We start from the raw sequence: 26,061 nt of genomic DNA, 5'->3' as shown, positions 1-26,061 counted from the left end.
TAAAACAGTACCTTGTAATTGATCACAACTAAGATATAAATAATCCTTATTGGATGCAAAACAATCCTATTGGGTTTAATTAATGTTTTATTGATTTTTTAGTAGACTTAAGGTATGGAGTTCCAAATTACAGAAAAACCCCTTATCCGGAATACCCTTGGTCCCGAGCATTCTGGATAATGGGTCCTATACCTGTACTATGTCAGGCAGTTGCTGTTATAGAGAAAATTATGTCTTTTTTTGCCTTCATTAAATGACAATGGAATCAGACATAGGGATAAAGGACACACTTGTTAATTGCTGGGAAACTGTGCTTCCAAGCATCCAACTCCAGTTGCAGAAACAAAGAATAAAGAGTCAGATTTACACAGATCAGCTGGGATTCATGTTAGAGGATTTTTACATTTTAAAGTTATGGCTGGCTGTGGAGATTTGGGAAAATGTTTAGGAAAAGTTGCTGGACTATAGCTCCCAGCTTGCCTTTACCTTTTTATATGTTACATTATTCTGGGATTTGTAGTCCAGCAACAACTGAGCAAAGTTTGGATGAGCAGTGCACCACAGCTGGCTTTAAATACCCTTTAATACACTTCTGATTGGACTAACTTTTGCTGGCTTAACAATTGGAGTAAAAGAGATAATGAGACTGAATGAGGCTGAAGCAAGGTAAACAGATGCATTGTCCTTGTGAGCTAAAAAATAAAAATATATGAAATCTGAACCTCGGTGGCTAATATCACACCAGACATAGAAATGCCTGAAATGACCCATGCCCCTCTACTTTAAGTATAATGGAAACCGCATGTCACCATTGATGCTGGTGGTTTTTGGTAAAGAGAATATCCCTTTAAATGGCTGATCTGCTCTTTGTGGCAGCCTACAAAGGAAGTACGTTTTATTTCTGTTATACAAACTTTTTAAACATGCATAGGTATGTATAAATGCTTTATATGAAGCCCTTTATTCTTGTACTGGCCCTTGATGGTATGAAACAACTTTTTTTAGTATTTATATGTGATTTATAGAGCCTAAAAGACAAACCATTCCCATCTGAAATCTATTTGTTTAGAGGACACTGAGTTGCAGTTCACATATCCACTCACACAGCTACAGTATCTTACATAACCCTGTGAGACCCCAGAGCGGTTTACTCCTAAATCCTACTAAATGAGTTAGCAGTCTCTTGATTACCCATTACAGATGTGTTGACAATTACATTGTTCTGCCCACACACAGGAGTGGAGGAGGAGGAATTCTTCTCTGTATATATTCTGAGGTTTCTGCTGATACCTTTGCACATTAGTAAAGTTTTTCCTGAAACGTCTATCAGTACAGAAGATTCATTCTCTGTTAACACAGAAAAGATCTTGGCTGTGTGCACTGCAATGTGTTCTGTAATTAAGGACTAAATAGCTTTGCAGTTTTGGCTAGAAACCTTGTTTGACCTTACCTGCATCTATACAGATCACAGAATGGAGGAACTGGCTAGAGAAAGTATCAGCTTGCTGGGCAAGAGTGGTCTGGAAGGTGGGACACCCAGTCTATCCTCCATGGGAGCTATCTTCATTATGTTAAAGTCTGCACTTGGAGCTGGACTCCTAAACTTCCCTTGGGCTTTTAACAAAGTTGGTGGAATGCATACAGCCATTATGGTGGAGCTGGTGAGTCTTAACCTTCAAATTTTTAATGTATAAATTAACTGTACATACATTAAGGGGCTGTATTTTAAAGCTGTGGAATGTAGGTTACACTAAATGAAGCCTTCTATAAAGTTTTTTTTTTTATGCATGAATTAAAACTGTGCTTATGATCAAAAACTCCTATGTTATGTTATGTTTGGCTTTTACACCAGACTAAGGGTCAATTCACAATAGTGATGAATTTGAAGTTAAATTAGAGTAAAAATATAATTTATACCAGAAATCCTCAAACGACAAACTCACAATTGTCTGAACTCCAGTTTTTTCTCTCTCTCTTTTTTTTTTTACATTAAATAGTTGATATAAAACAATTTTACCAGTACAGGTATAAGATCAATTATCTGGAAACCCATTATCCAGAAAGCTCTAAAATACAGGGAGGCCATCTCCCATAGACTCCAATTAATCATATAATTCAGATTTTTAATAATTTCCTTTTTCATTGTACTAATAAAACAGTACTTTGCACTTGATCCTAACCAAGATATAATTACTCCTTACTGGAGGTAGAACAATTGGTTTAAAGTCCAAATGATTTTTTAGTAATGTCTTGAAGTATGGTGATCCAAAATACTTATCCAGTAAAACCCCAGGTCCTGAGCATTCTGGATAACAGGTCCAGCAAAATTGAGTTAATAACTAATTAAAGTTACACTAACTTCAAATTGGTTTGAACTGTACTCTGGGGTGGAATTCACAAGTGTAGTAAATTGGAGTACAAAAAATTATTATACTAGACTTAAAAGAATGTCAGATTCGCAAAAGCCTTACTCCATTTTGTTAATACGTAAATTGTTCAGAACGCCATTTTGAAGCTGATGTAAATCTGACCAAATACATAATGATTTAGAGAAGTCGCCAGATGAGTGAATTTTATCCTTGTTTGACCATCTGCATGCTGGGCCAAATTGAGCTGATACGATTGTTTGACCCGTGGGACAATGATAGAATCATAACAGGGGATGTCGGAGAAGGATCTCAAACCCATTCAACCATATTCCAGCTTGAGGTGGGTGGGCAGTATCAGGCTGACTTGATAGTTGGCCCAGGGGCAAACAATCAGAATATAATTGGAGGTATGCTGCCCATAGGAATAAAGGATGCATTACCGTGCAGATGCAGTCCTTGATCTGGCAAAATCAAACCTGCCCAAATTTTGGTTTTCTAGCAATAATTTAGGCCAGAGACATTTTCTGCAATAAATAGAACAGATTATATATATATTGTCACAAAAAGAATAATAAATATGATCAATCATGAATTCATCATATCAATTAAATGAATAATTGTGAATGTATTTACATGTATCAACAAAAAATATTTACACAAAATTAACTAATCTAAAAATTACTAACTAATCTAAAATTAATATGCAACATTAAAAAAAAAATTATACCGCATCCTAAATACTTAAGTTAATTTGCATTAATGCCTCTCTTAAAATAAAAACTAGTGACAATATTGGGCTGCAAATTTAAGGAATCATTTTGACACTCATTTTTGTAATAGGTAATGTAATATGGTTGCTATTATTTTTTTCACAATTAGGGCTGTGGCATACATGCGTTTTCTCTGCCAGAAGTTTTGACAAGACTGGAATCTGCCTATCCATGTGCTCCGAGCATATTTTAGCCATAGATCTTTTCTGTGTGCTCACTGCCAGGTGGATTCTAGTCCTGTCATTGTAAACAGATATGGAGGGGAATTAAATTAATGTCAGCATTGGCAAAAGCTCAATGTGTGCCGTAGGTGGTTTAGTAAACCAGTTTTGCTTATAGAGACTCCTATAGCTAATGTCACATGGGGCTGATTCTCCGCCTGTGTATGAGTACAGCAGTGCCTCACTGCTCACCTTGTGTTCCTTCTTAAATACCTTCATTATTTCAAGTATAGATTTATGCCTGCTATCAGTTAAAAACATTTGCCTTTTTGCGCCAATATCTGCTGTGTAGCTACACACAGGCCAAGGCTAGACCTGTCAATAGAGCTACAGAAATAAGCACATGAAAACAGATCCACTTTCCTTAGTCTGTGTGTAAAAATGAAAAAAGAAAATAAGATCACAATTAGTATAACCTATATCTGGAGTTCTGTTTAAGGTTACACTAGTTGTGATCTTATTTTCTTTTTGTAAATATGTGTTAAATACTCCGTGTGCACATTACCCATGTATCCTCACTGGACCTAATATTTCTGTGTGGGAGGTGAAACCACGCTCTTAGTTTTTTTTTTTTTTTATAAATAATCTGTGTACAAAATGCAGGCAGAAAAAAAGCAGACAATCCACTGCATTCACCCTTGCCTTTAATGTAGCACCAATGCTTTCAACTTACTATTTTCACAGTGTTTGTCAGATTCTAATTAATTGGTGTGTACAATGATAATGAGGTAGGGCATTCATTCGTAATCAGAGCTCTACATTTGCTATCAAACAATATAGGGTTTGTGTTACAGGCTAAAAAAATCCTTCGTCTAATGCTGTTTACCCACTCCTGTAAATATGTTAATTACTTTAGTATGCATATTCTGCTTAGTACTCCATAGAGTATTGGGGGGGGGAAAATGGTTGGGACAAAGGAAGATGAATTGTGGAGCAGAAGCAGTAAGGGGAGAACATCTAAGAATAAAAGCTACTTCTGCTTTGCAAACTGGCATCCATGTGTGTTCTGCTATCTCCTAGGCCAACAATATACTAGGCCAACAAACTCTCTGTAGATGTAATAAGCTTGGTATCTATGGGGTGCCTTTTGTCCCAAGTACATTTTGCCTGCAAAAATACATTCTGTATACAAAAAAACAATCCCCAATACACAGAATGAATGAATGTGTGGCCATACACACTCATAAAAAAAATATACAAAATACATATTTCTGAGAACAAAATCAAGTTTGTGCACAAAAGGATATAATTATATTACAAACTCCATTCAGTAAATTTTAACAAGCATTCTGTCTCACAAATATGTAACATCCATACAGCAGAACCAGTTATTTACAGAATGAATTGACGAATGTCATTCCTATATTTAAAAAGGGAGTAAGATCTCAGCCTGGTAATTATAGGCCTGTAAGTTTGACATCCGTGGTGGGCAAGTTATTTGAAGGCTTGTTAAGGGATCACATACAAAATTATGTACTGGAGAATGCCATTATGAGCAGTAATCAGTAATCAGCATGGCTTTAGGAAGGACAGGTCATGTCAGACCAATTTAATTATATTTTTATGATGAGGTAAGTAAGAAGCTGGACAGTGGAGATGCATTAGATATAATCTATTTGGATTTTGCCTAAGCATTTGATACCGTTCCCCACAAACGACTGCTTTCTGAACTAAGGTCTATTGGTCTTAGTGAAGTCATTTGCACATGGATAGGAAACTGGCTACAGGATCGGGTACAGAGGGTGGTTGTTAATGGTACGTTCTATACTTGGAATAAGGTTCTCAGTGGGGTCCCTCAGGGTTCTGTACTGGGTCCACATTTGTTTAACTTGTTCATAAATGACTTGGGTGAGGGTATTATAAGTAATGTATCAGTGTTTGCAGATGACACAAAACTCTGCAGACCAGTCAATTCTATCCAGGATGTGGCATCCTTGCAGCAGGATCTTGACCAACTGGCAATCTGGGCGGCTAAGTGGCAGATGAGATTTAATGTGGATAAATGTAAGGTCATGCACCTGGGATGTAGAAATATGCAAGCCACTTATACCCTTAATGGGACTGCACTAGGCAAATCCATAATGGAGAGTCATTTGGAGTCCTTGTAGATAATAAACTTGGCTGTAGCAAGCAATGCCAGGCAGCAGCTGCAAGGGCAAACAAGGTTTTGAGCTGTATTAAAAGGGGTATAAATTCAAGGGAGGAGGGGGTTATTCTTCCCCTTTACAGAGCATTGGTAAGGCCCCATCTAGAATATGCTGTTCAGTTCTGGTCTACAGTTCTCAAACGGGACATGATTGAGTTAGAGAGGGTCCAGAGAAGGCAACTAAGCTGGTAAAGGGTATGGAAAGTCTCAGTTATGAAGAAAGACTGGCCAAGTTGGGTCTTTTTACACTGGAGAAGAGGCGCTTAAGAGGTGACATGATAACTATGTATAAATATATAAGGGGATCATATAATAAGCTTTCTAATGTTTTATTTACCAGTAGGTCCTTCCAACGGACATGAGGGCACCCATTTCGTTTAGAAGAAGGGAGGTTCCGTTTAAATATTCGGAAAGGATTTTTTACTGTGAGAGCTGTGAAGTTGTGGAATTCCCTCCCCGAATCAGTTGTACTGGCTGATACATTATATAACTTTAAGAAGGGGCTGGATGGATTCTTAGCAAGTGAGGGAATACAGGGTTATGGGAGAAGGCTCTTAGTACAAGTTGATCTAGGGACTGGTCCGATTGCCATCTTGGAGTCAGGAAGGAATTTTTTCCCCTCTGTGGCAAATTAGAGAGGCTTCAGATGGGGTTTTTTGCCTTCCTCTGGATCAACTAGAAGTATGAATTATGTAAAACAAACTTTGACAAAATATATAATGGTGTAACTGACTAGCATATTCCAAGCCAGATTTCTATGACAAAATAGATGCTTGTGACAGAAAGGAAGATTCTATAGCACAGAATTCATTCCATCAACAAAATACAAAATACAAATTCCCAATAAGAAGCAAGTCAATTTACTGGTCTTTCTTCCCACTGTTTTAATTGGTTCTATAAAGTGTTGACCACTCCCCCCCCCCCCCCCCCCCCCACACACACACAGAAGGATTTGTTTGTAGGATTTATTTAATCCGATGAAAAGTTATCAGTTCTGCCCCACATGGCTGTGCCATCCCTAATGCAGAGGGTATTGTTTGGCAGCTATAAAGGGCTCCCTCTAATGTCTGCTGTGCTGCATAGCAATAACCATTAACAAAGAACAAACAAACGCTCTTAAAAGGAAAGCTGTTAAACATGTCTTACAGATGGATGAGAAATATGCTGTACTGATTCTGTGGCACAACTGATCTAATTATGTTTCTATGGGCTGTTTAGATAAAAATTAATTTTGAAGAAAATCATTCAAAACCTACATATGATACCCCCCCCCTTTTTTTATATAAAGATTCTTGCTCAAGGTAAGGGGGTGGGAGCAGGACCCTGAGGGGCAAATTGATGACCTTAAAGGGGTGAGACAACAATGTAGGGGGAGGAGTGGTGATGCAAAAGAAGTTGGATCAGTGACCTATGTGGGCATGCTGGAGGCAGAGCAACAGAAACCTTGTGTATGGACAATAACAACCTGCCTTGATTAGTAATTTTTGGCAGGTTGATGGTAGGCAAGGGGCAGAATGACAGGTAAACTGGTTATTTCGCAATACTGGCCCTTACCTGGTATTTTACTAGCTAGGCTGGCAAAATTCTGGCCAGGTAGCAACCCTACCCCTGACAAGTCAATAAAACACTAGATAATGGTTGCATTATTTGCATATATACCAACATATATTTTTGGTAGCAATATAACTCAGTATATGTGAGACACTTCTAAATATACCAGTGAGTACAGTACAAACCCATATAACATATGCTCCCCCCTCCAAAGATACCGGGTGATTAATATCTTTACCCTGCACTATGAAGTTGTACAAGTTTACATAATTTCCCCATTGCAGTAGTGACCATAAAAACGTTGTAGATGATTGTTGGGCTCCAATGTCTGTCCTCCTCTTAGCCGTAATATTGTACCATATAGATGATAGCACGCTCTTAATAACGCTCTTCAACTACTATATAATACATGTAGCCATGTGATTCAGCCACTTCAGAACCTGACAGAATGTTTGTATAGTATGATGTGTAGTCCTTATGAGAGTATCCTAGTTAGCTGTAGTTTAACTACAACATAAATGATTTAGCAACACAATTCAGCCAGCACTGAGTACTATGTGTAAACAAAATGGGTCATTTCCATATTGGTTACTTCTGGGGGATCATCATTTATATGACATATATTATGTGTCTACGTGGTGTTGGATTGTGGTGTCCAGGGTCCACCAGAGCTGCTTCCCCAGGAGCCCCTCACCTCAGTTGCCAACTTCTCCACCGCTGCTAGCTTTCATCCTCGCCCTGTGTGCAACACACACTGCATACCCTCTTCTTCCTCTTTGCAACCTCTATTGGGGGTTGGGGTGGAGTGCCCAAAGTTCCTGTGGGTTGGTGAGCCCACTGGATTATTTTCCCTGTGGCTTACATTATGTAGTAGTTGAACTATAGATAAGTACATTATTAAGAGACTGCTATAAGCTAACTAGTACAATATTACATAATAGGAGGAAGCCAAACATTAAAGTCTAACAATCACCTACAAAGTTTATTAGGGTCACTACTACAGCGGGGAAATTATGAAAAGTTGTGCAATTTCACATTATAGTGTAATGATGTGAATCAGCCGGTATCCTTGGAGGGAGGAGCTTATGTAAGATGGATATGTACTGTATGTACACACTGCGTATTTCTAAGTGTCTCACATACCGAGTTAAATTGCTACTATAAAATATCTGGTACTGTATATTGTACTTTGTTGGGGGTTTAATATGATGCAATTAAGATAGTGTTCTATTGATTTGTTGTATGTTAATGAGGGGATATTAGGCCAATTATAATGATGGGTTAAGCTGGGAGATAATAGGAATAGGTTATCATATTAATGCTTTTTGTCTTCTTTAAAGCTCACAATCGGCAACAAAATCTCTAGAAACATGATTATATCACCTCTGACTCGTGTCCTGGCTTGTACTTACTGCTGTCCCCTGGCAACGTGAGGTTCTCCTTCACTCCTCCATTCTATTTGTGAATACACCCTGCTACACTAGATTTCCCCTACCTGTGCCTGCACCCGAATGAATGAAATACGCTCGGGTGCAGGCACATGTAGCCAATATCTGCCGAAGATACGAAGTCTCACGTTTTTTGGTGGATATCGGCTACATGTGCCTGCACCCGAGCGTATTTCATTCATTCGGGTGCAGGCACAAGGTAGGGGAAATCTAGCATAGCGGGGCGAATTCCCGGCAAGCGGTTTTCAGCTTGCTGAGAAAATACGCCCGTGTGGCATCAGCCTAACCCTTTAGGTAGCTCCATTCTCATGCATTTGGAAGACTGGTTAAAAAACTTGCAACACAGCAGACATTAGAGGACACCTCTATAGCAGACCAGACAGAATCTCAGGACTAGGGCTAATGCAGCCATGTGGGACAGAGCTGGCAGCTTTTCATCTTGTTAAATAAACCCTGCAATCAAATCCGTGTGTGTGTGTGTGGTGGGGGGGGGGGGGGGTCCAACACTTTACAGACTTATGAAAACAGTGGGAAGACCAGTAAATGGACTCCAGTTAAAACCTGCATAATATTTTATAATGAATATGTTTGCTTCTTATTTTGTTCAGAAGTTTGACTGACAGTGTTGTTTCACAGAATGGATATCCGTTTTTTTGATAGAATGAATTATGTGCTATAGAATCTTCCTTTCTGTCACAAGCATCTATTTTGTCATGAAAATCGAACTTGGAATATGCTAGTCAGTTACACCATTATATATTTTGTCAAAGTTTTGTTTTACATAATTCATTCTGTAAGTAACTTTACACATAAGGGCTCTGGCACACGGGGAGATTAGTCGCCTGCAAGAAATCTCCCTTGTCACGGACGACTAATCTCCCCGAACTACCATCCCACCGGCGATGTAAAGGTGCCCATACACTATAAGATCCGCTCACTTGCCGATGTCGCCAAGCGAGCGGATCTTCACCTGATATCCCCACCAACAGGTGGGCAATATCGGGTAGCAAGTAAACTTAAAAAAAAAATAATCCGATCGTTTGGCCCTGGGGCCAAACGATCGGATTACATCTGTGGTTATGGGGCAGTTGTTTCGGGGACCGCATCAACGAGCCGATGCGGTCCCCGATCCGACTGGATCGAGATCTGGCCAATTTCAGGCCAGATATCGGTGCGCAGGCGATTTCGGCAAATTGCCGAAGTTGCCTCACGAGGCATTTTCGGCGATTTGCCGAAATTGCGCCGTCGCGTGTGCCATCCCTCCGGCGACTTACATGTTCGCCGGTGGGATGGCAACACGGGGAGATTAGTCGCCTGCGAACAGGGAGATTTGTCGCGGGCGAATAATCTCCCCGTGTGCCAGAGCCCTAAATGGTTCTGTTGTATATATGCTATACAGAATGGAGTTTGCAATATAATGATATCCTTTTGTGTGCAAAATTGATTTTGTTCTCATGTTTCACTAGAAATGTGTGTTTTTGTAAATTTTATAACCGTGTATATGGCCACTCATTCATTCCGTGTACTGGGGATTGTTTTTGTAGACAAAATGTACTTTTTGGACAAACAGCACTCCATGGGCATCCTGAGTGGGCACTTAAGCATTTAATTAGTAGCTGTCAAACTTTGCAGGAATGGTGAATTAATCTTTTCAAGAAGTGTGCACTATAAGGACGTGTTGAAAATTAGATGAATGTGCATACTTTAACTCAAAAATAGAGCCAGGGACTCAACATTCAGTTGTTGTTTTTTTAAAGTTTTAAAAACTGTTCTATTAACTGGAATTGGAATGTGGGGAAACTGTTTCCCTAATGGATATGTTAATAACTTAATATATATTTATTTTACATTTTGTTCAAATACCTTTTGTGAAAGTATAAATTGCTCATTTTTTCTAAGAACCCTTTTTTGTAATGTCAGGCTGACCTGGGCAGACCAAGGGCTATGACAGATGCCAGAAAATACCCAGCTGATACAATTATCTTTATTGTCTATTTTGTAGTTGGCTTCAAGTAGCTACATGTGTCATTGCTCTTATTATCCAACAAATGTCAGGTTCATGGTAATCTTAATCTTGTTCCTGCTTCAGCCACTGATACATGAATGTTTTGTTTCACTTGAATCTCAGGTATCTCTCATCTTCCTCATCAGTGGCCTAGTAATCCTCGGCTATGCCTCCTCACTCAGCAAACACTCTACATACCAAGGAGTTGTGAAAGATCTGTGTGGTCCAGCCATTGGGAAGCTCTGCGGAATCTGCTATATAATCAACCTTTTCATGATATGTGTTGCCTTCCTCCGAGTGGTAGAAGATCAGCTTGAAAAATGTAGGTAAGGTATTACTCATCTTAGCAGGGCACTACAATTTCATTATATTTCTGTACAGGTTAAGATCAAATTTAGGAAGGAAAGAGTTGTTCTTGCTCTGGAGCAGGCCTGTCCAACTGTGGTGCCAAGCCTGAGCCTGAGGTGTGAGCCATGCAGGGGGCCAGTTAATCTCAATACTGATACCATTTAAAGCTTACACAAAGGAAAGCCATCAAAGCAGCCAGACAGGTGGGCGGCCACGGGGGGGGGGGCAAAATTCTCATGCTGGTACCAGCATTAAATGTATGTTTTCTAATGCAAGGAGTCTGGTAAAACAGGAGAGCTGGAGGTGCTTGCATTGGAGCGGAAATATGATGTGATTGGCGTTGCTGAAACGTGGTTGAATAAGTCATATGACTGGGCAGATTAATATTGGAGGTTATACATTGCTTCAGAGGGATAGGATCAATAGAAAAGGAGAAATGTTTGTTTGTTATGCAGGAAATAAAAGCAAATATTAAGGAGAAAGTGATGGTGGTAAACGGGAGAGCTGAAGGCCTATGGGTTGAGCTTCTCACAGAGAGTAGAAGAGTCCACCAAATTAATGGTATGGGTATGCTATAGACCCCCTAATGTAACCAAAAAGGCTGCTAGTTTGGGGCAAGTGATAATAATAGGGTATTTTAATTATCCTGACATTGACTGGATCAATAGTACTGTCAGGAAGGTAAATGGGAACAAGTTTATAAACTTGTTGCGTGACAACTTTATGTCACAGGTTGTTGAGAAGCCAACCAGGAACCATGCTATATTGGATCTAGTGATCTCTAATGACCTGAAAAGTATAGCATATGTGCAAGTGGATGAACCCCTGGGTAATAGTGACCATAATGTTATTTCATTTGATGTTTGGAGCAGGAAACAAATATACACTGGTGCAACAACGACACTGAATTTTAGAAAAGCAAATTTTAGCTCCTTAATGGCAGTGCTTCAAAGCATAGATTGGGGCATTATGTTTTCTGCTAAAAACTTAGAGCAGAAATGGTTGTCATTTAAAATTATATTGAATCATTACTGTTCTCAATTTATTCCATTAAGAAGTAAATGTAGAAGAGTTAAGAATCAACCTATGTGGCTTAATTCGGCGGTAAAGAAGTTAATGGGGGGGAAAAAAGAGCTTTTAAGAAATATAAGTTAAAAAGGACAGAAGCTGCATTTAATTAATATAAACACTATAACAGCAATCTGGAAGGCAAAGATAGAAAATGAGGAGCAAATTGCGGCAGAGGCTAAAACTAACCCCAAAAAGTTTTTAAGGATATTAGTAAAACGATGCAGGTTGAGAGTGTGGCCATGTTGACTTATAGTAACAATATGGTTACAGTGGATACAGAAAAGGCAAATGTGCTAAACCAGTTCTTTTCTTCTGTGTATGCAGTAGAGGAGCTGGAGTGCCCAGACCCACCCAATAGCTACACTGTTGCCTCAGCTTCAACTAGTCAGTGGTTGAACAGGATATGGTGCTTAAAGGTTTACACAAGATTATTGTGAACAAGGCACCTGGGCCAGATGGAAAACGCCCTTAGGTACTGAGAGAGCTAGGGTCAATAGGGAGTAAGATCTCAGAATGGCAATTATAGGCCAGTACGTTTCACATCCGTGGTGGGCAAGTTATTTAAAGGCTTGTTAAGGGATCACATACAAAATTAAATACTGGATAATGGCATTATGAGCAGTTATCAGCATGGCTTTATGAAGGACAGGTCATGTCAGACCGATTTAATTGCTTTTCCCTGCCTATGATTAAGTGCGCAAGCACACAAAATGCGTTGGGGGTGTTGATTTTAATGGATTAATAAAGACCGAGTTCTAAGCGAACATTCCCTTGTCTGGTGCGCTTGGAGTTGTCTTGTCTATATACGGTTTAGCCTTCCCCAGCTACGGGTTTGGGGCTGTAAGCACCCGGACCACTTCTGGACAACGGTCAGCTGTTCTTTTTCATTTTGATTTGAGCTGAATTGACTGCTGTGGGATTTTGGATGAGATCCATTAGGACATACACATGGGTCTCTACTGTGTATTTGGTACAAATTGGCTTAATTATTCCATCATTATTCCATTAATTATTCCATCATTTAAGGCTTTATCCATTCATTTATTTATGTATTAGTTAGATTTTCTTTTGGTTAATTTAATTTTGTTTGAGTTATAATTGTTTTTTATGATGAGGTTAGTAAGAAGCTGGATTTTGCCAAAGCATTTGATACCGTTCCCCACAAATGACTGCTTTCTAAACTAAGGTCTACTGGTCTTAGTGAAGTCATTTGCACATGGATAGGAAACTGGCTACAGGATCGGGTACAGAGGGTGGTTGTTATAAGTGCATTTTCTGCTTGGAGTAAGGTTCTCAGTGCGGTCATTCAGGGTCCACTTTTGTTTAAAGGAACAGTAACACCAAAAAATGAAAGAGCTTTAAAGTAATAAAAATATACACTGTTGCCCTGCACTGGTAACACTGGTGTGTTTGCTACAGTAACACTACTATAATTTATATAATATAAGCTGCTGTGTAGGCACGGGGGGAACCAATCAAGCTGGGAAAAAGGAGAAAAGGCACAGGTTACATAGCAGATAACAGATAAGTTCTGTAGAATACAATTGTGTTTTATCTTTTATCTGCTATGTTCCTGTGCCTTTTCTCCTTTGAATGGCTGCCTCCATGGCTACATAGCAGCTTATTTAAATAAATTATAGTAGACTTTCTGAAGTAAACACACACATTTTACCAGTGCAGGGCAGCAGCACATTATATTTTAGTTACTTTTATACACTTTCATTTTTTGGTGTTACTGTTCCTTTAACTTGTTCATAAATGACTTAGGGGAGGGTATTATATGTAATATAGCAGTGTTTGCAGATGACACAAAACTCTGCAGACCAGTCAATTCTATCCAGGATGTGGCATGCTTGCAGCACGATCTTGTCAAACTGGCAATCTGGCTGGCTAAGTGGCAGATGAGATTTCATGTAGATAAATGTTCGTGCACCTGGGATGTTAAAATATGCAAGCCACTTATACCCTTACTGGGACTGCACTAGGCAAATCCATAATGGAGAAGGACCTTGGAGTCTATGTAGATGATAATTTTGCTAAGCAATGCCAAGCAGCAGTTGCTAGGGCAAACAAGGTTTTGAGCTGTATTTAAAGGGGCATAGATTCACGGGCAGAGGTTCCATTTACATATTCAGAAAGGATTTTTTTTTATCATTTTATTGAAGTTTTGCAACAAACATGTAGGATGAATAATGACAAATTATTTAAATATAGGTTGTACAACAATAGTCGCATTTGACCGTTTGTCCTTCAAAAACATAAGAAAAGAAGAAAATAGAATGCTTACAGAGAACAAAAGGATTTTTTACTGTGGGAGCTGTGAAGATCCCTCCCTGAAGGAATTTTTTTTCCCCCTGTGCAGCAAATTAGGGAGACTTCAGATGGGTTTTCTTGCCTTCCTCTGGATCAACTAATAGTTTGGCTGGTTATATATAGGCATTATGGTTAAACTTGATGGACACCAGGAGAGTACACTACTAAAATAGTATATTTTTATGAAAATGGTTTATTTAGATGAAGCAGGGTTTTATATATTAGCTTATTTATGCAATATATTTATTTTTATAGAGACCTACATTGTTTGGGGGTATAGTTTTGCTAGAAAGAACATGTAAACCCCCCCACAAAAAAGGATAATAGTAAGGCTGCAGCATCACTTAGGATTCCTTCTCCTCCTCTAACCCTCTGGGGCATGCTGAGCATGCCAAATTCTTCCTAACTTGGGTTACTACACATACCCTACAGCAGGGATCCCCAACCTTTCTTTCTCATGAGCCACAGTCAAATGTAAAAAGACTTGGAGAGCAACACAAGCACCATAAAAGTTCATGGAGGAGCCAAATAAGGGCTGTGATTGGCTATTAGGCAGCCTCTATGCACCCTATCCGCTTACAGGGGGCTTTATTTGGTAGGAAATCTTGTTTTTATTCAACCAAAACTTGCCCCCAAGTCAGGAATTCAAAAATAACTCCCTGGTTTGGGGGCACTGAGAGCAACATCCAAGGGGTTAGGGAGCAACATGTTGCCCCGGAGCCACTGGTTGGGGATCACTGCCCTACATTCTAGCTGCTAATGAAGAGATAGCACTGCTAGTTTTCATTGAAACTGTGCTCTAGCTGTGCACTCTGCCATAGAAACATGTTTTTTCCCCTAATCTCTTCTCTTGAGCTCAGCTTAACCATTACAGGGTACTATCCAAGCAGGGCTTTGTATCAAATTAAGTTCTGCCTGTGTAAACCTGCAATCTTCGTTGTGTGACCTTTATAGTGAGCATGTGCTTTTTGCAAATGTAAATGTCACTGATGATGTAAGAGGGAAAATGGCTGCCAGGTCAAAGCTGCTATTTGTTTTAGGAAAAGGTGATGATGCTGGCGAACAGAGGGGATATTTGCAGTACAAATGGTGTGGTTTGGGTGGGGGAGATGTGCCCAAATTGTATACATGGTAGAAAAATGTTGGTTTTACATGTCCTTTAATGTGCAATTTGCCATAAGTCAATGTACTTTTTACTCGCAGCAGGAACTGAAAATGCAATAATTTATTTAATTTATTGTGGTTGATGAGGCTGTATAATAACAAATTGTTACATCTGTTTTGGGGGCTTTATAAAACTGTTCTATTTTTTGTTATTTTGTCTCCTTTCTAGTGTGCGACTCTATACACTCAAACAATACCTTGTATGCAATGAGTGAGGTATCTCAATCATGGTACATGGACCCACGCTTTGCAATTACTGTTCTTTGTCTGGTTATCATTCTTCCCCTATCCATCCCTAAAGAGATCAGTTTCCAGAAATATACAAGGTAATATTGGAATAATTAAAAATATACTACCTGATAAGGCAAAATGTACTGCACGGTCTAATTTGGCCATGCAATCAGTTACTGCATACCTGCCTGTGACAACATAAATGATGTACACACACATCATAAAAAGCTGTAGAATACATTGTAATTTGATTGGTACTGCTTGCAGTGAAGATTATAACTGTGAAGTCTTGTTTTGGGTCACTCTCTGTTGACAAGCATAAGAGGCACAATGGGTCACCCCGGACCTATACTTCTCACCTTTCCAGGAAAATGCCCTTTTCTGGGTGACTTTTACCACTTCCCAGTGATGCCCATGGTAAACATAAGGACAGCCCCAGCCCTGAAGGAATGGTAGACCGCTTTTTATTTAATTTGCTCATTATTTTTCGATTATTAAGTGCTGCTATGATAGATAGAATAGATAATTGGTTTCTGTGGAGAAAAAAAGCTATGCTAATATGTTTTACCTAACATTCATGAAAGTAAAGAAACACTGGTGTGGTCAAGGGTCATTTCCCTCAAAATATTGAGGCTATTGTAAAATGCTACCTCTTGCCAATCAAATAAATAAGAGAATTTGGGTAGGTTGCACTTTTTTTTTTTCCCCAACCTCACCTAATGGAAAATGCTCTGCCATGGGAAAATGCTCATTCCTTTTTTTTTTTTTGTACAACCACATTTTATTACTGTATTATTAATGCCTATGACCAACCACTATTTTATGTTTACAGTATTCTGGGAACCCTGGCTGCTTGTTACCTGACAGTAATGATTATCATAAAGTATTATGTGATGGAACATCCAGTTTTAATAAAGCACGAATTTTCATCCAAGTGAGTAAATGATTTAGTGAGTAAAGTGAGTAAAGGGTTTTTCAGAAAAGACCACACTTCTTTCTATTTTCTATATCTGTTACTAGAGTTATGGGATAAATGTGTTTATTATTAACTGCTATTATTTTTTGTTTAGCAAATAAAATGTAAATTATGTATTATAAAATGAAGCTACTCTAGTAGCTATTTAAAGCCTTCTGATTGCTAATTTTCGCATCTCTGTTGATTTATGTAGTTTCATATAAAGGAATACCTCTTTTTAGGTTATATGTTAGTAAGTAGAAAATAAGAACGGCACAACCATATAGTACTACAAAAATGACCAGACTGGTTACAAGTGTTTGTTTCCCAGGATTTAGTCAATTGTATGAATGCAGTCTGTAAGATCCAATGTGTACTTGGGTTTCTTTTAGTTAAAGGAATACTGTCATGGGAAAAACCTGCTTTGAAATCTGTTTTTTAAAAGCACAATTAGATTCTTTTTATATTTTAATTTTGAAATTTCACATGGGGCTAGCTATATTTTTCATTTCCCAGGCTGCCACAGTCAAGTGACTTGTGCTCTGATAAACTCCTGCGCTGCAAGTTGGAGTGATATCACCCCCCCCCCTCCTCCAGCAGCCGATCAGCAGAACAATGGGAAGGTAGCAAGCCATTACCTGTATTGCTAAGGGCTCTGGCACACGGGGGAGATTAGTCGCCCGCGAACAGGGAGTTAATCGCGGGCGACTAATCTCCCCCGTGTGCCAGAGCCCTAAAGGTGGATATGATAACAGCACTCAATAGTAAAATATCCAAGTCCGGCCAGTTTTTATGTGTTGCGCTGGCTTCTTCTGAAAGCTCACAATCGGGCACAATGCTCTGACATGGCTGCCTGCACATCAATATTACAACAACAAAAACATACATTTGTTGGTTTAAGAATAACATTTTAAATTATAGAGTGAATTATTTGTTATGTCAACAGTGTAATTTAGAAATAATAAGTACACCATAAAAATCATAACAGAATCCACATGCAGATTTTTATTAAGGAAACCACCCTGACACCCAGCGGGTGCTACTGGTAGTTGATTGTGCCAGAGAGAGATTGTGTAGTTGATTGTGCCAGAGACCAAGTGGTTGGACAGTTACTGCAGTGTCAGGCTGCTTTAAACATCTGTGGCAACAGATTAAGTATCTTTCTCCACAAGTGCTGCTTATCCTTTAAGATTTACGGCACAGTTCGGTTGCAGGGAATCTAATTGGCTGGAGGGCAAACTTTAAACCTCCGTTCAGCCAATCCAAATTCTACTCCCTGTACTGCTTCCTGTACTGGGGAAAACTTTCCACAATAGCTGCAGCACCTTATCTGTAGCAGACGAGAAACAACATAGTAACCTCTGATCACTGAAGGTTTAAATAAGCCAGCCACTGCTGTATCTGCCATACCTCCAAATAGGTCAACTTACCTGCTGCTATCCAAACACCCCTTCACCCACCTAGAAACCTTTGTTGCACAGCAGCTTAGTAAGGCAGTAACAACAAAAAGGACAGAAAAAAGTATTAAAAAAAAAATGGAATAAGATAAAAATTTTAAGGAAAAATTGGAATTTACAGAAAATATGAATTTATGGTATGGATTAAGGAAAGGTGACTGATATACAGTTAGATTTGAGAGGAGTGGGAAACATGAAAGAATGAAAAGAATAAGAGAAAAAAACGGGAAAAAGTAAAATGAAAGGAAAGGAAAGCAGGAGAGAATATTGGGAAATAGAAGGAAAATAATACAAAAGCACTGAGCAACAAAATAGAATGTGAGTAGAGTACTATTTTTTTTCAGAATTGCGCTGTGATCATACTCTTGGGGGATCGGTCACTGTATGTGCTTGGGGTGCCAGTACTCGCTGTCTATCACTGTGTAACATGCTTGGGGTGCCAGTATCCACAGTCTCTTACTGAATAACATGTTTTGGGTGCCAGTATCCACAGTCTCACTGGATAACATGCTTGGGGTGCCAGTATCCATAATCTCTCACTGGGTAACATGCTCTGAGGTGCCAGTTCTAAATTCTCTCTTTACAACAAGTGTGTGGTCCCCGTATCCGCTGTTTTTCTGTATATATCATTTGCTTGAGGTGTCCTCATCAGCTGCTTCCCACTATATAATAAACCAGTACCAGGCCTGGAGTAGCAATCTGGATATTCTGACAAATGCCAGGTGGGCTATAGTAAGCGCCGTGGTTTACTTTGGGCTTGTGAAATTCTGCTTGGTCTCAAACAATATGGGTCTTATTTTAAATATCCGTTCACACACAGCCAACACCTACAGAACATGCTGCTTGTCTATAGCAGGTCGACAAGCATAGATATTTTGTAGCCTTATGTGGCACATTTTGCTTGCCCTGTAAGTGTGCCCATGAGGCACCAACAAAAATAATCTTACGCCCTTTCAGAAAATGCCAAAAAAACTTATAATTTCCAGGTGTGCCATCTTTAGCCTCCCCAAACAAAAAAAAAATCACCCTCCACCTATGACAGAATCTCTCTCAAATTAGAAAGCAATATTGAAAGGGCTGTGATGTTTTTATACCTAGTCTTTTTTCTGCTGTCATTAAAGTTCCTTGGCAGCCCCTACTGACCTAATGCCTTCATAGAAGCAAGGGTTATTTAAACTAGAGGAAATATTTATATGTTCGCCCTATTTCCAATAAGTACAAAAAATACCTTATTACCTACCAGTATTACTAGGTTAAGCAACTAGATACAGCAGGATACTACCCTGAAAAAGGGTTACATACTTTTATTAGATAATTCTGCCTCTTTATAAGGGCAATAATACATGGGAGGATTTGTAAATTTGCTACTGCGGGCGACAAATTTCCCCAAAAATGCCTTGCCCTTCATAACATTGTAATTGGTGCAAGTGATTTACATTATTGCCAATTCATCTTAACCACGGGAAAATACAAAAGCAGGCATTTCCCCGCGACTAAGCTGAATTGCCATGAGTAATGTTAATCATTTGCAGCGATTACAATGTTAGTGAAGGGCAAGGCACTTTCAGGGCCATTTGTCACCCGTGGCAGCAAATTTTTTACATGGGTGACAACTCTTTCCATGAGTCATTACTCTAAAGGGCTTGTGATACCCCATTTAGTCAGTTTGGTATCTGGTCCTTGGCATTATATCTCTTAAGGTGGCGACACACGTGGCGATCTGCGATGGTCGCACGAAAGATCGTCAGATCCGCCACTAACCTTCAGGGCTGAAACCGGCAGATAAGGAGGTAGAAACAATGGGATTTCTACCTCCTTCTGCCGATTCAGCGCTGAAGGCAGATTTTGGTCAGGCGCCTTCTATGGCGCCCGATCAAAATCTTTTAAGTGGCCCGATCGACTCGACGACTTGCCATACACGCACCGAATATCGTACGAAACAAAGTTTCGTATGATATTATCGGTGCGTGTATGGCCAGCTTTAGGCTGATGTCCCGCTTCAACAGAAACAGACAAGTGATAACAAAGGAGAACTATATACAGTACATTAAAACTGGTTTTCTTTTATAGTGCTGCATCCTGGGCCTCTATGTTCAGTGTTGTTCCTACTATCTGCTTTGGCTTTCAGGTAACTATTTTCAAATTAAATATAGAAATTCAGTAGCCCATAATATAGAAAAAAATATATGTCTAAATATAAGCTGGTTATGAATTCTCTACAATTAACGTTTAGAGGCATATTTATTATGCTGTGTAAAACTAATTCGCCGAAAAAACAGAGTAAAAAGCTGTGTAAAATAAATGGAAAAGATTGCCATCTGAACGCCAGATATTACGCCGTTATTTTCCATAAGTTCCAGTGGAAGAAAAAACGCAAACAATTACGCTGTTTTTACGCCATTTTTACACGCTGAAGCCTGGCGAGGTGTGGCGAATTTTCCCGCCGTTTTTTACACAGCATACTAAATATGCCCCTTAGTGTAGTGTAGACCAGAGTCGTCTGGCTTGTTTGGTCAGACATGACCTTCCGCAGGATTTTTATGGCCCCCAGTCTGCAAAAGAGCCCTGCAGACTTCTTTGTATGACATCATCTTTTCAAAATACTATGGTGCACTAACGTGGAAATACCAGTAATTGGTCCAAAACATGTAAAACACTAAACCACATCACTGTAGACAATATAACTCAGGGACTGTAATACATTTTTATTGTTTATATGGAGAAAACAATTTAAAAACAATCCAAAATTAAAAATGAAGACCAATTGACCAAGATTTATCAATTACCCTACTTTTCTATAGTCAATATGTCAAAAAGGCTATTGGGTATTGAAGCATTATTACACTACACATTGAGTGTACTCATCGAGTACATGACCCCTCTTTCCCCCCCCCCCCCCCCCATAATTCTAGCTTTTCTCAAGCAGTAACTTTGATTCAGAGTTACTTCAGGATGCCTAATATGTTTAAGAACATATGGAAAGGAAGAGTTTGAGGTCTCTGTACAATAGGACTTGGGGCATGGTTGGCTTTCCATGTTTCTACAGTAGAGTGTATTGTACATTATTTGTTTGACCTATAACTGTATTTTCCTTGCAGTGCCATGAAGCATGCGTAACAATTTACTCCAGCATGAAAAACAAATGTTTGTCCAACTGGGCAGCAGTTTCAGTGGTTTCAATGCTAATCTGCTTGCTAATTTACTCATTCACAGGTAGGTGACTGCTTATCCATGTGTAATCTGTTTGGTATGATTAGTGTGACATGATGGTGACCCTTGCAACACACAATGTTTTTCATTGTTTTTTTAACTTCCAATTAGTCATTATTGTTAAATTGGCAGGAGAGTTCCTGGTCCAAATGCTGCCAGGGCGGCCAACTGATGCTGCCCCTCACTCTCAACTTTCCTGCACTTAGACCAGGTTGAGGGGGTAATATCTCAAATGCACAAAAAGAGCTGAATTTTTGGTAAAAAAAAACAAAACAAAGATCAGCTTTGACATGCAAGGGCATATTGCTGCCGGCGTTAAATCTTGATTGGCAACACCAGGTATGAAATTTCATTGGTGCCATTTTGGGGTGATTATACTGACAATACCCACTGTGATTTGTACTACTGGCAATAAAAAAGGTATTTTGGGAAGTTTTGCCGCTTACTATTTAACATGGACTCCAAAACACCCTATGTATCATTGCCTTTTAAGTTACCAGAGTTTGCTTTCAAGATTGTTTCCATCTGGTACTGACTCTTCCAAAGCTGGTTGTCCCATGCTGGACAGAAACTAAGCATTCAACATTGCTTTATTTTATTATGGTGTCTGATATAAGGATCTGAGCAAGACTCTGAAACATTAAATTTCTACCAACCCGATTGACCCATTTATGAATTACATCAACAATTGGGTTGTTTAGCTAAAGGACAGGTCTGAAAGCATCACTGTCACACTAGCTGTCGGATTGCAGATGCAGTTGTCTATAGCAAACAGTCAAAAGTTTGCAATTTAGCACCTATGACATTAAACAAGCCCTCTAATTTTATTACAACATTTTCTTTTAGAACAAATAACTCTGTTGTTCTGTCCATTATTTTAATGCAGGTATCTATGGATCTCTAACATTTGGAGAAGCAGTAGCAGCTGATATCCTCATGTCTTATCCGGGGAATGATGTTGCTGTAATAATAGCTAGGCTGCTATTCACTATCTCTATCATCACAATATATCCAATTATCCTGCTGCTGGGAAGGTAACAGCTATACATAGTGTCTGCAAGAATCTTTTGCTTGTTATGAAGTATGTTATGAAAGTATTGGTTCCTCTACAGCAGTAAACCCTCAACCAGTGGCTCTGGAGCAACATGTTGCTCACCAACCCCTTGGATGTTGCTCTCAGTGTTATTTTTGAATTCCTGACTTGGGGGCATGTTTTGGTTGAATAAAATCAAGATTTACTATCAAATAAAGCCTCCTGTAAGCTGATAATGTGCATAGCGGCTACCTAATACCTCACAGCCCTTATTTGGCACCTCCAGTGACTTTGATGGTGCTTTGTGTTGCTCTCCAAGTCTTTTTACATTTGCCTGTGGCTCATGAGTAAGAAAGGTTGGGGACCCCTGCTCTAGGGTATGCCAAGTTCAATAAGGTACAAGTAAAATGAAGAAACTGCAACCAGTGTGTTTAACTGGCTATGACAGACAGTGAAGGTCATTTACTATGAGGCTTTGGAATATATTTACAATGGGCTAGGCAGATTGCAATCCACCTTTTCTTTGCACTTTGCTCCCATAAGAAATGGGACCTGAAATTAAAGTTTCCCCAATTTGTCCAGCAGTGCTGCATTCATAAAGGGTCTGAGGCATGTAGGTGTCCCCATCCAGCACTTAATTTAGGCCCTAAGGCAATTGGTAAGGACAGGGGCTTGTTTTAATTGATACCCACACCTTGGGGCTGATTTACTTACCCACGAACGGGTCGAAATGAGTCCGATTGCGTTTTTTTCGTAATGATCGGTATTTTGCGATTTTTTCGTATGTTTTGCGATTTTTTCGTATGTTTTGCGATTTTTTCGGATTCTTTACGAGTTTTTCGTATCCATTACGAAAGTTGCGCATTTTTCGTAGCGTTAAAACTTACGCGAAAAGTTGCGCATTTTTCGCGTAAGTTTTAACGCTACGAAAAATGCGCAACTTTTTACGCAACTTTCGTAATGGATACGAAAAACTCGCGTTTTTACGCAAAAATCGTATTGGTAACGAAAAATTCGTAAAGAATCCGAAAAAATCGCAAAACATACGAAAAAGTCGCGAAATGTTCGTTTTCAAGTCGGAACTTTTCCAATTCGGGTCGGATTCGTGGGTTAGTAAATCAGCCCCCTTGTGTCTCAACCCTTCCTCCTTTTGGGCAGGGCTCTCTTCACCTCTTGTATCGGTTATTGATTGCTTTATATGTTAATCTGTATGTCCAATGTATGAAACCCACTTATTGTACATCGCTGCGGAATATGTTGGCGCTTTATAAATAAATGTTGATGATGATAATAATAATACTGCACTGCAGTCCTATTATGTTCTTCCTTCAGTGGGACAAACAATTTTCTTTTTTTACCAACAAATACACCAAAATGATGTAGTTCCCTTTTGTGTGCATCAATGAACATATTCGTGCCAGTCTATGACCTGGTCTGCATTTTATTCTTAGGCTAATGTCCCGCAGAGAGATTTACTTGCCTGCAATCTCTCCAAAATGCATTTCCACCGGCAACAAAGGGAATCACTGGTGGAAAGGCCTATGCATTGCTTCAGCTTTCTGAAGCCACTTTGTGTGACTTCAGAGAACTGAAGCCTTAAGGTTTGAGCTGAAGGGTTCCCTGTAATTAAAACCACAATTTATTCATATAAGGCTTTGTATGCAAAATAAATAAAAGAAATCTACTTGACCTCTGCCTTTATCAGTTGCAATTTCTCTGGGCATTCCATCCTCAGGTGTGTCATACAAGAAGCCTGGTTGAACCACAGAGAAAAGTCTTTGTTTGTAACGCTGACATATGAGAGGTGTGTTCGTGTTGTAATAACAGTGCTGTGGATTCTTGTCACTTTGCTCATCGCCCTGTTTGTGCCTGACATCAGTGAGGTGATTTCTGTCATCGGAGGGATTAGCGCCTTCTTCATCTTCATATTTCCAGGTTTGCATTTGTTGAACAATCGAACTCTAATATTAATATTATAGTACTAATAATCACTTCACAAATAACACACATGTTCAGGCTGTCACTTATGAGGGGTGCTAGAAATTGGCACAAGCTGCCATGTTGTTTGCACACTTGCAACCTGTGCTATTCTCAATTGCTGCAGACCTCCTCCCTCAAAGATGGAAAGCCAAGACCTGCCTGTTCCCTTATGTATTCCATGCTGCCTGCTTTCAGCAGCACTATACTCATGGGGAATTAAGGAAGGAGGCAATGGGTGCCCCCCAAAACTTTTTTGTCACTTCATATGTGCGAATGGGCACAAGTCACAACAGAGACCTGTATTTTTCTCCTGCTCTTGGGAAGGCAGTAAGAACAGGGCTGCCTTGCGCACCCAATAGAGAGCTAGCCAGACCCCAAACGCAACGTAAGTGCTTCTTGCAAGAGCACTAAGGGGAATGCTAGTGCTCCCTTACTGCTTAAGCACTTGAGTCTGTACTTTCTGGGAATGGTGTTTGAATGACTGCAGACCTTTCCATACCCCATGAGACTTATCTACACTTCTGAAATATAAATGCTATATAACGGATATGTCCAGCCGAATACTGCCCTGTTGCACAAAAACACACTGTGTCTTGCCTCAAATTTCATTCATCTTTCAGGTCTGTGCTTGGTTTGTGCAGTGGAATCGGAACCAATGAATACAAAAGCAAAGTAAGTGAAATCTTCTGTGTAAAGTGTTTTTATTCTGCAATTTATCTTTACTATTAGGACTCCTCAGGCTGCAGTGATGTAAATCCATTCTTCCAAGACCCACTAAATATCTATGATATTCATTTTATTAACCCCTTCTACAGAAAATTTTGAAAGCCTCCAACATGTTGGAGGTGCCAACATACAATCTCTAGCCAACAAAATACGTTGGCCTAGGCCCTAGGGTGTTCAGTGAGTTAGCAGATTATAGGTGGAGTCAAAGGGAATGGGGTTAAGTTGCTGTGTGCAAGGTGTAGTAGTTTTTACACTAAATTTGCCATGTTTTCTGATGGCAATGAAGGGATTATCCCTGAATTCTAGCATGATTGCAGGGATGGAAGAACTTGTGCCAGCCACAATTGTTCATGGGTGGTATAATTGTGCGGGATCACAAATCAGGTGTGAGTTGTATTGCATCACTTCTAAAATGTGATGAAATTGCTGTTAGCATCCAATTTACTGGGTGTAAGTCCGTCCCCTGGTAGGAGTCTGTGATATTGATGGACTCAGAGATGCTTCAGATATGCTTTCTAGAATCATTGTTTCTGTTTCAATTATAGTTCAGGGAATATGCTTTCTGGGGAAATCCAACTGATAATTTATAGTTTCAAAGCCCTTTTTATTAGGCTCAAAATTAATTTCACTGTTCATATTTAAGCCGGTAAGGACTTGTATATATTTACATTGTTTAAAGCTTTCTTAGCTTTCCTAGATCATCAAATCAATTTTAAATTAAAAAAAAAATGTTTTTACATGCTCTTTACACAATATTAAATATTTACAATGAAAAGTTCTTATTTATGGTGACAGTATCCCTATACCTCAAAATAATAAAAGTGTGAATACAAACAATGAAAATGATTTCTTGTTTATTCTGTCCTGTTTGTAGGTCTTGCCTGACTGCCTGGGGTGCTATCTCTGTGGTCTGTGGAGCTTTTGTCTTTGGGCAAAGCACAACTATTGCAGTCATGGAAATTATAGCCAAGTTCTGAGAGATTACTATGGCAGAACCATTTTTAAACTTTATTTAATTTGATGTTTTTAACATTGTATTGTACTAATAAATGATTTTATTTCA

The 26,061-nt window shown here is 39.2% G+C and overlaps 1 protein-coding gene across 3 annotated transcripts; it reads left to right on the top strand.

Annotated features, from left to right (window-relative positions):
* Positions 1–579: 579 nt before the first annotated feature.
* slc38a8 (solute carrier family 38 member 8) lies at positions 580–26,061 on the top strand. Of its 3 annotated transcripts, none has more exons than XM_012961232.3 (11): positions 580–666; positions 1,465–1,661; positions 10,634–10,832; positions 15,576–15,732; positions 16,470–16,571; positions 20,120–20,177; positions 21,148–21,262; positions 22,146–22,293; positions 24,028–24,227; positions 24,893–24,944; positions 25,873–26,061. In XM_012961232.3, exons 1-11 carry the CDS (start codon positions 651–653, stop codon positions 25,973–25,975), a joined length of 1,347 nt encoding a protein of 448 aa, XP_012816686.1. In that variant the 5' UTR covers positions 580–650; the 3' UTR covers positions 25,976–26,061. The 3 variants fall into 3 exon arrangements, with proteins under 3 accessions (XP_012816686.1, XP_017948568.1, NP_001037900.1); XM_018093079.2 differs by lacking the exon at positions 580–666 and adding an exon at positions 846–931; NM_001044435.1 differs by lacking the exon at positions 580–666 and having other exon boundaries at positions 1,214–1,661.

The sequence above is a fragment of the Xenopus tropicalis genome, chromosome 4 (genome assembly GCF_000004195.4).
Source record: "Xenopus tropicalis strain Nigerian chromosome 4, UCB_Xtro_10.0, whole genome shotgun sequence".
Lineage (NCBI taxonomy): Eukaryota > Metazoa > Chordata > Amphibia > Anura > Pipidae > Xenopus > Xenopus tropicalis.
The sequence above is the reverse complement of the archived record's forward strand: the minus strand, read 5'-3'. Positions and strand labels throughout refer to the sequence as shown.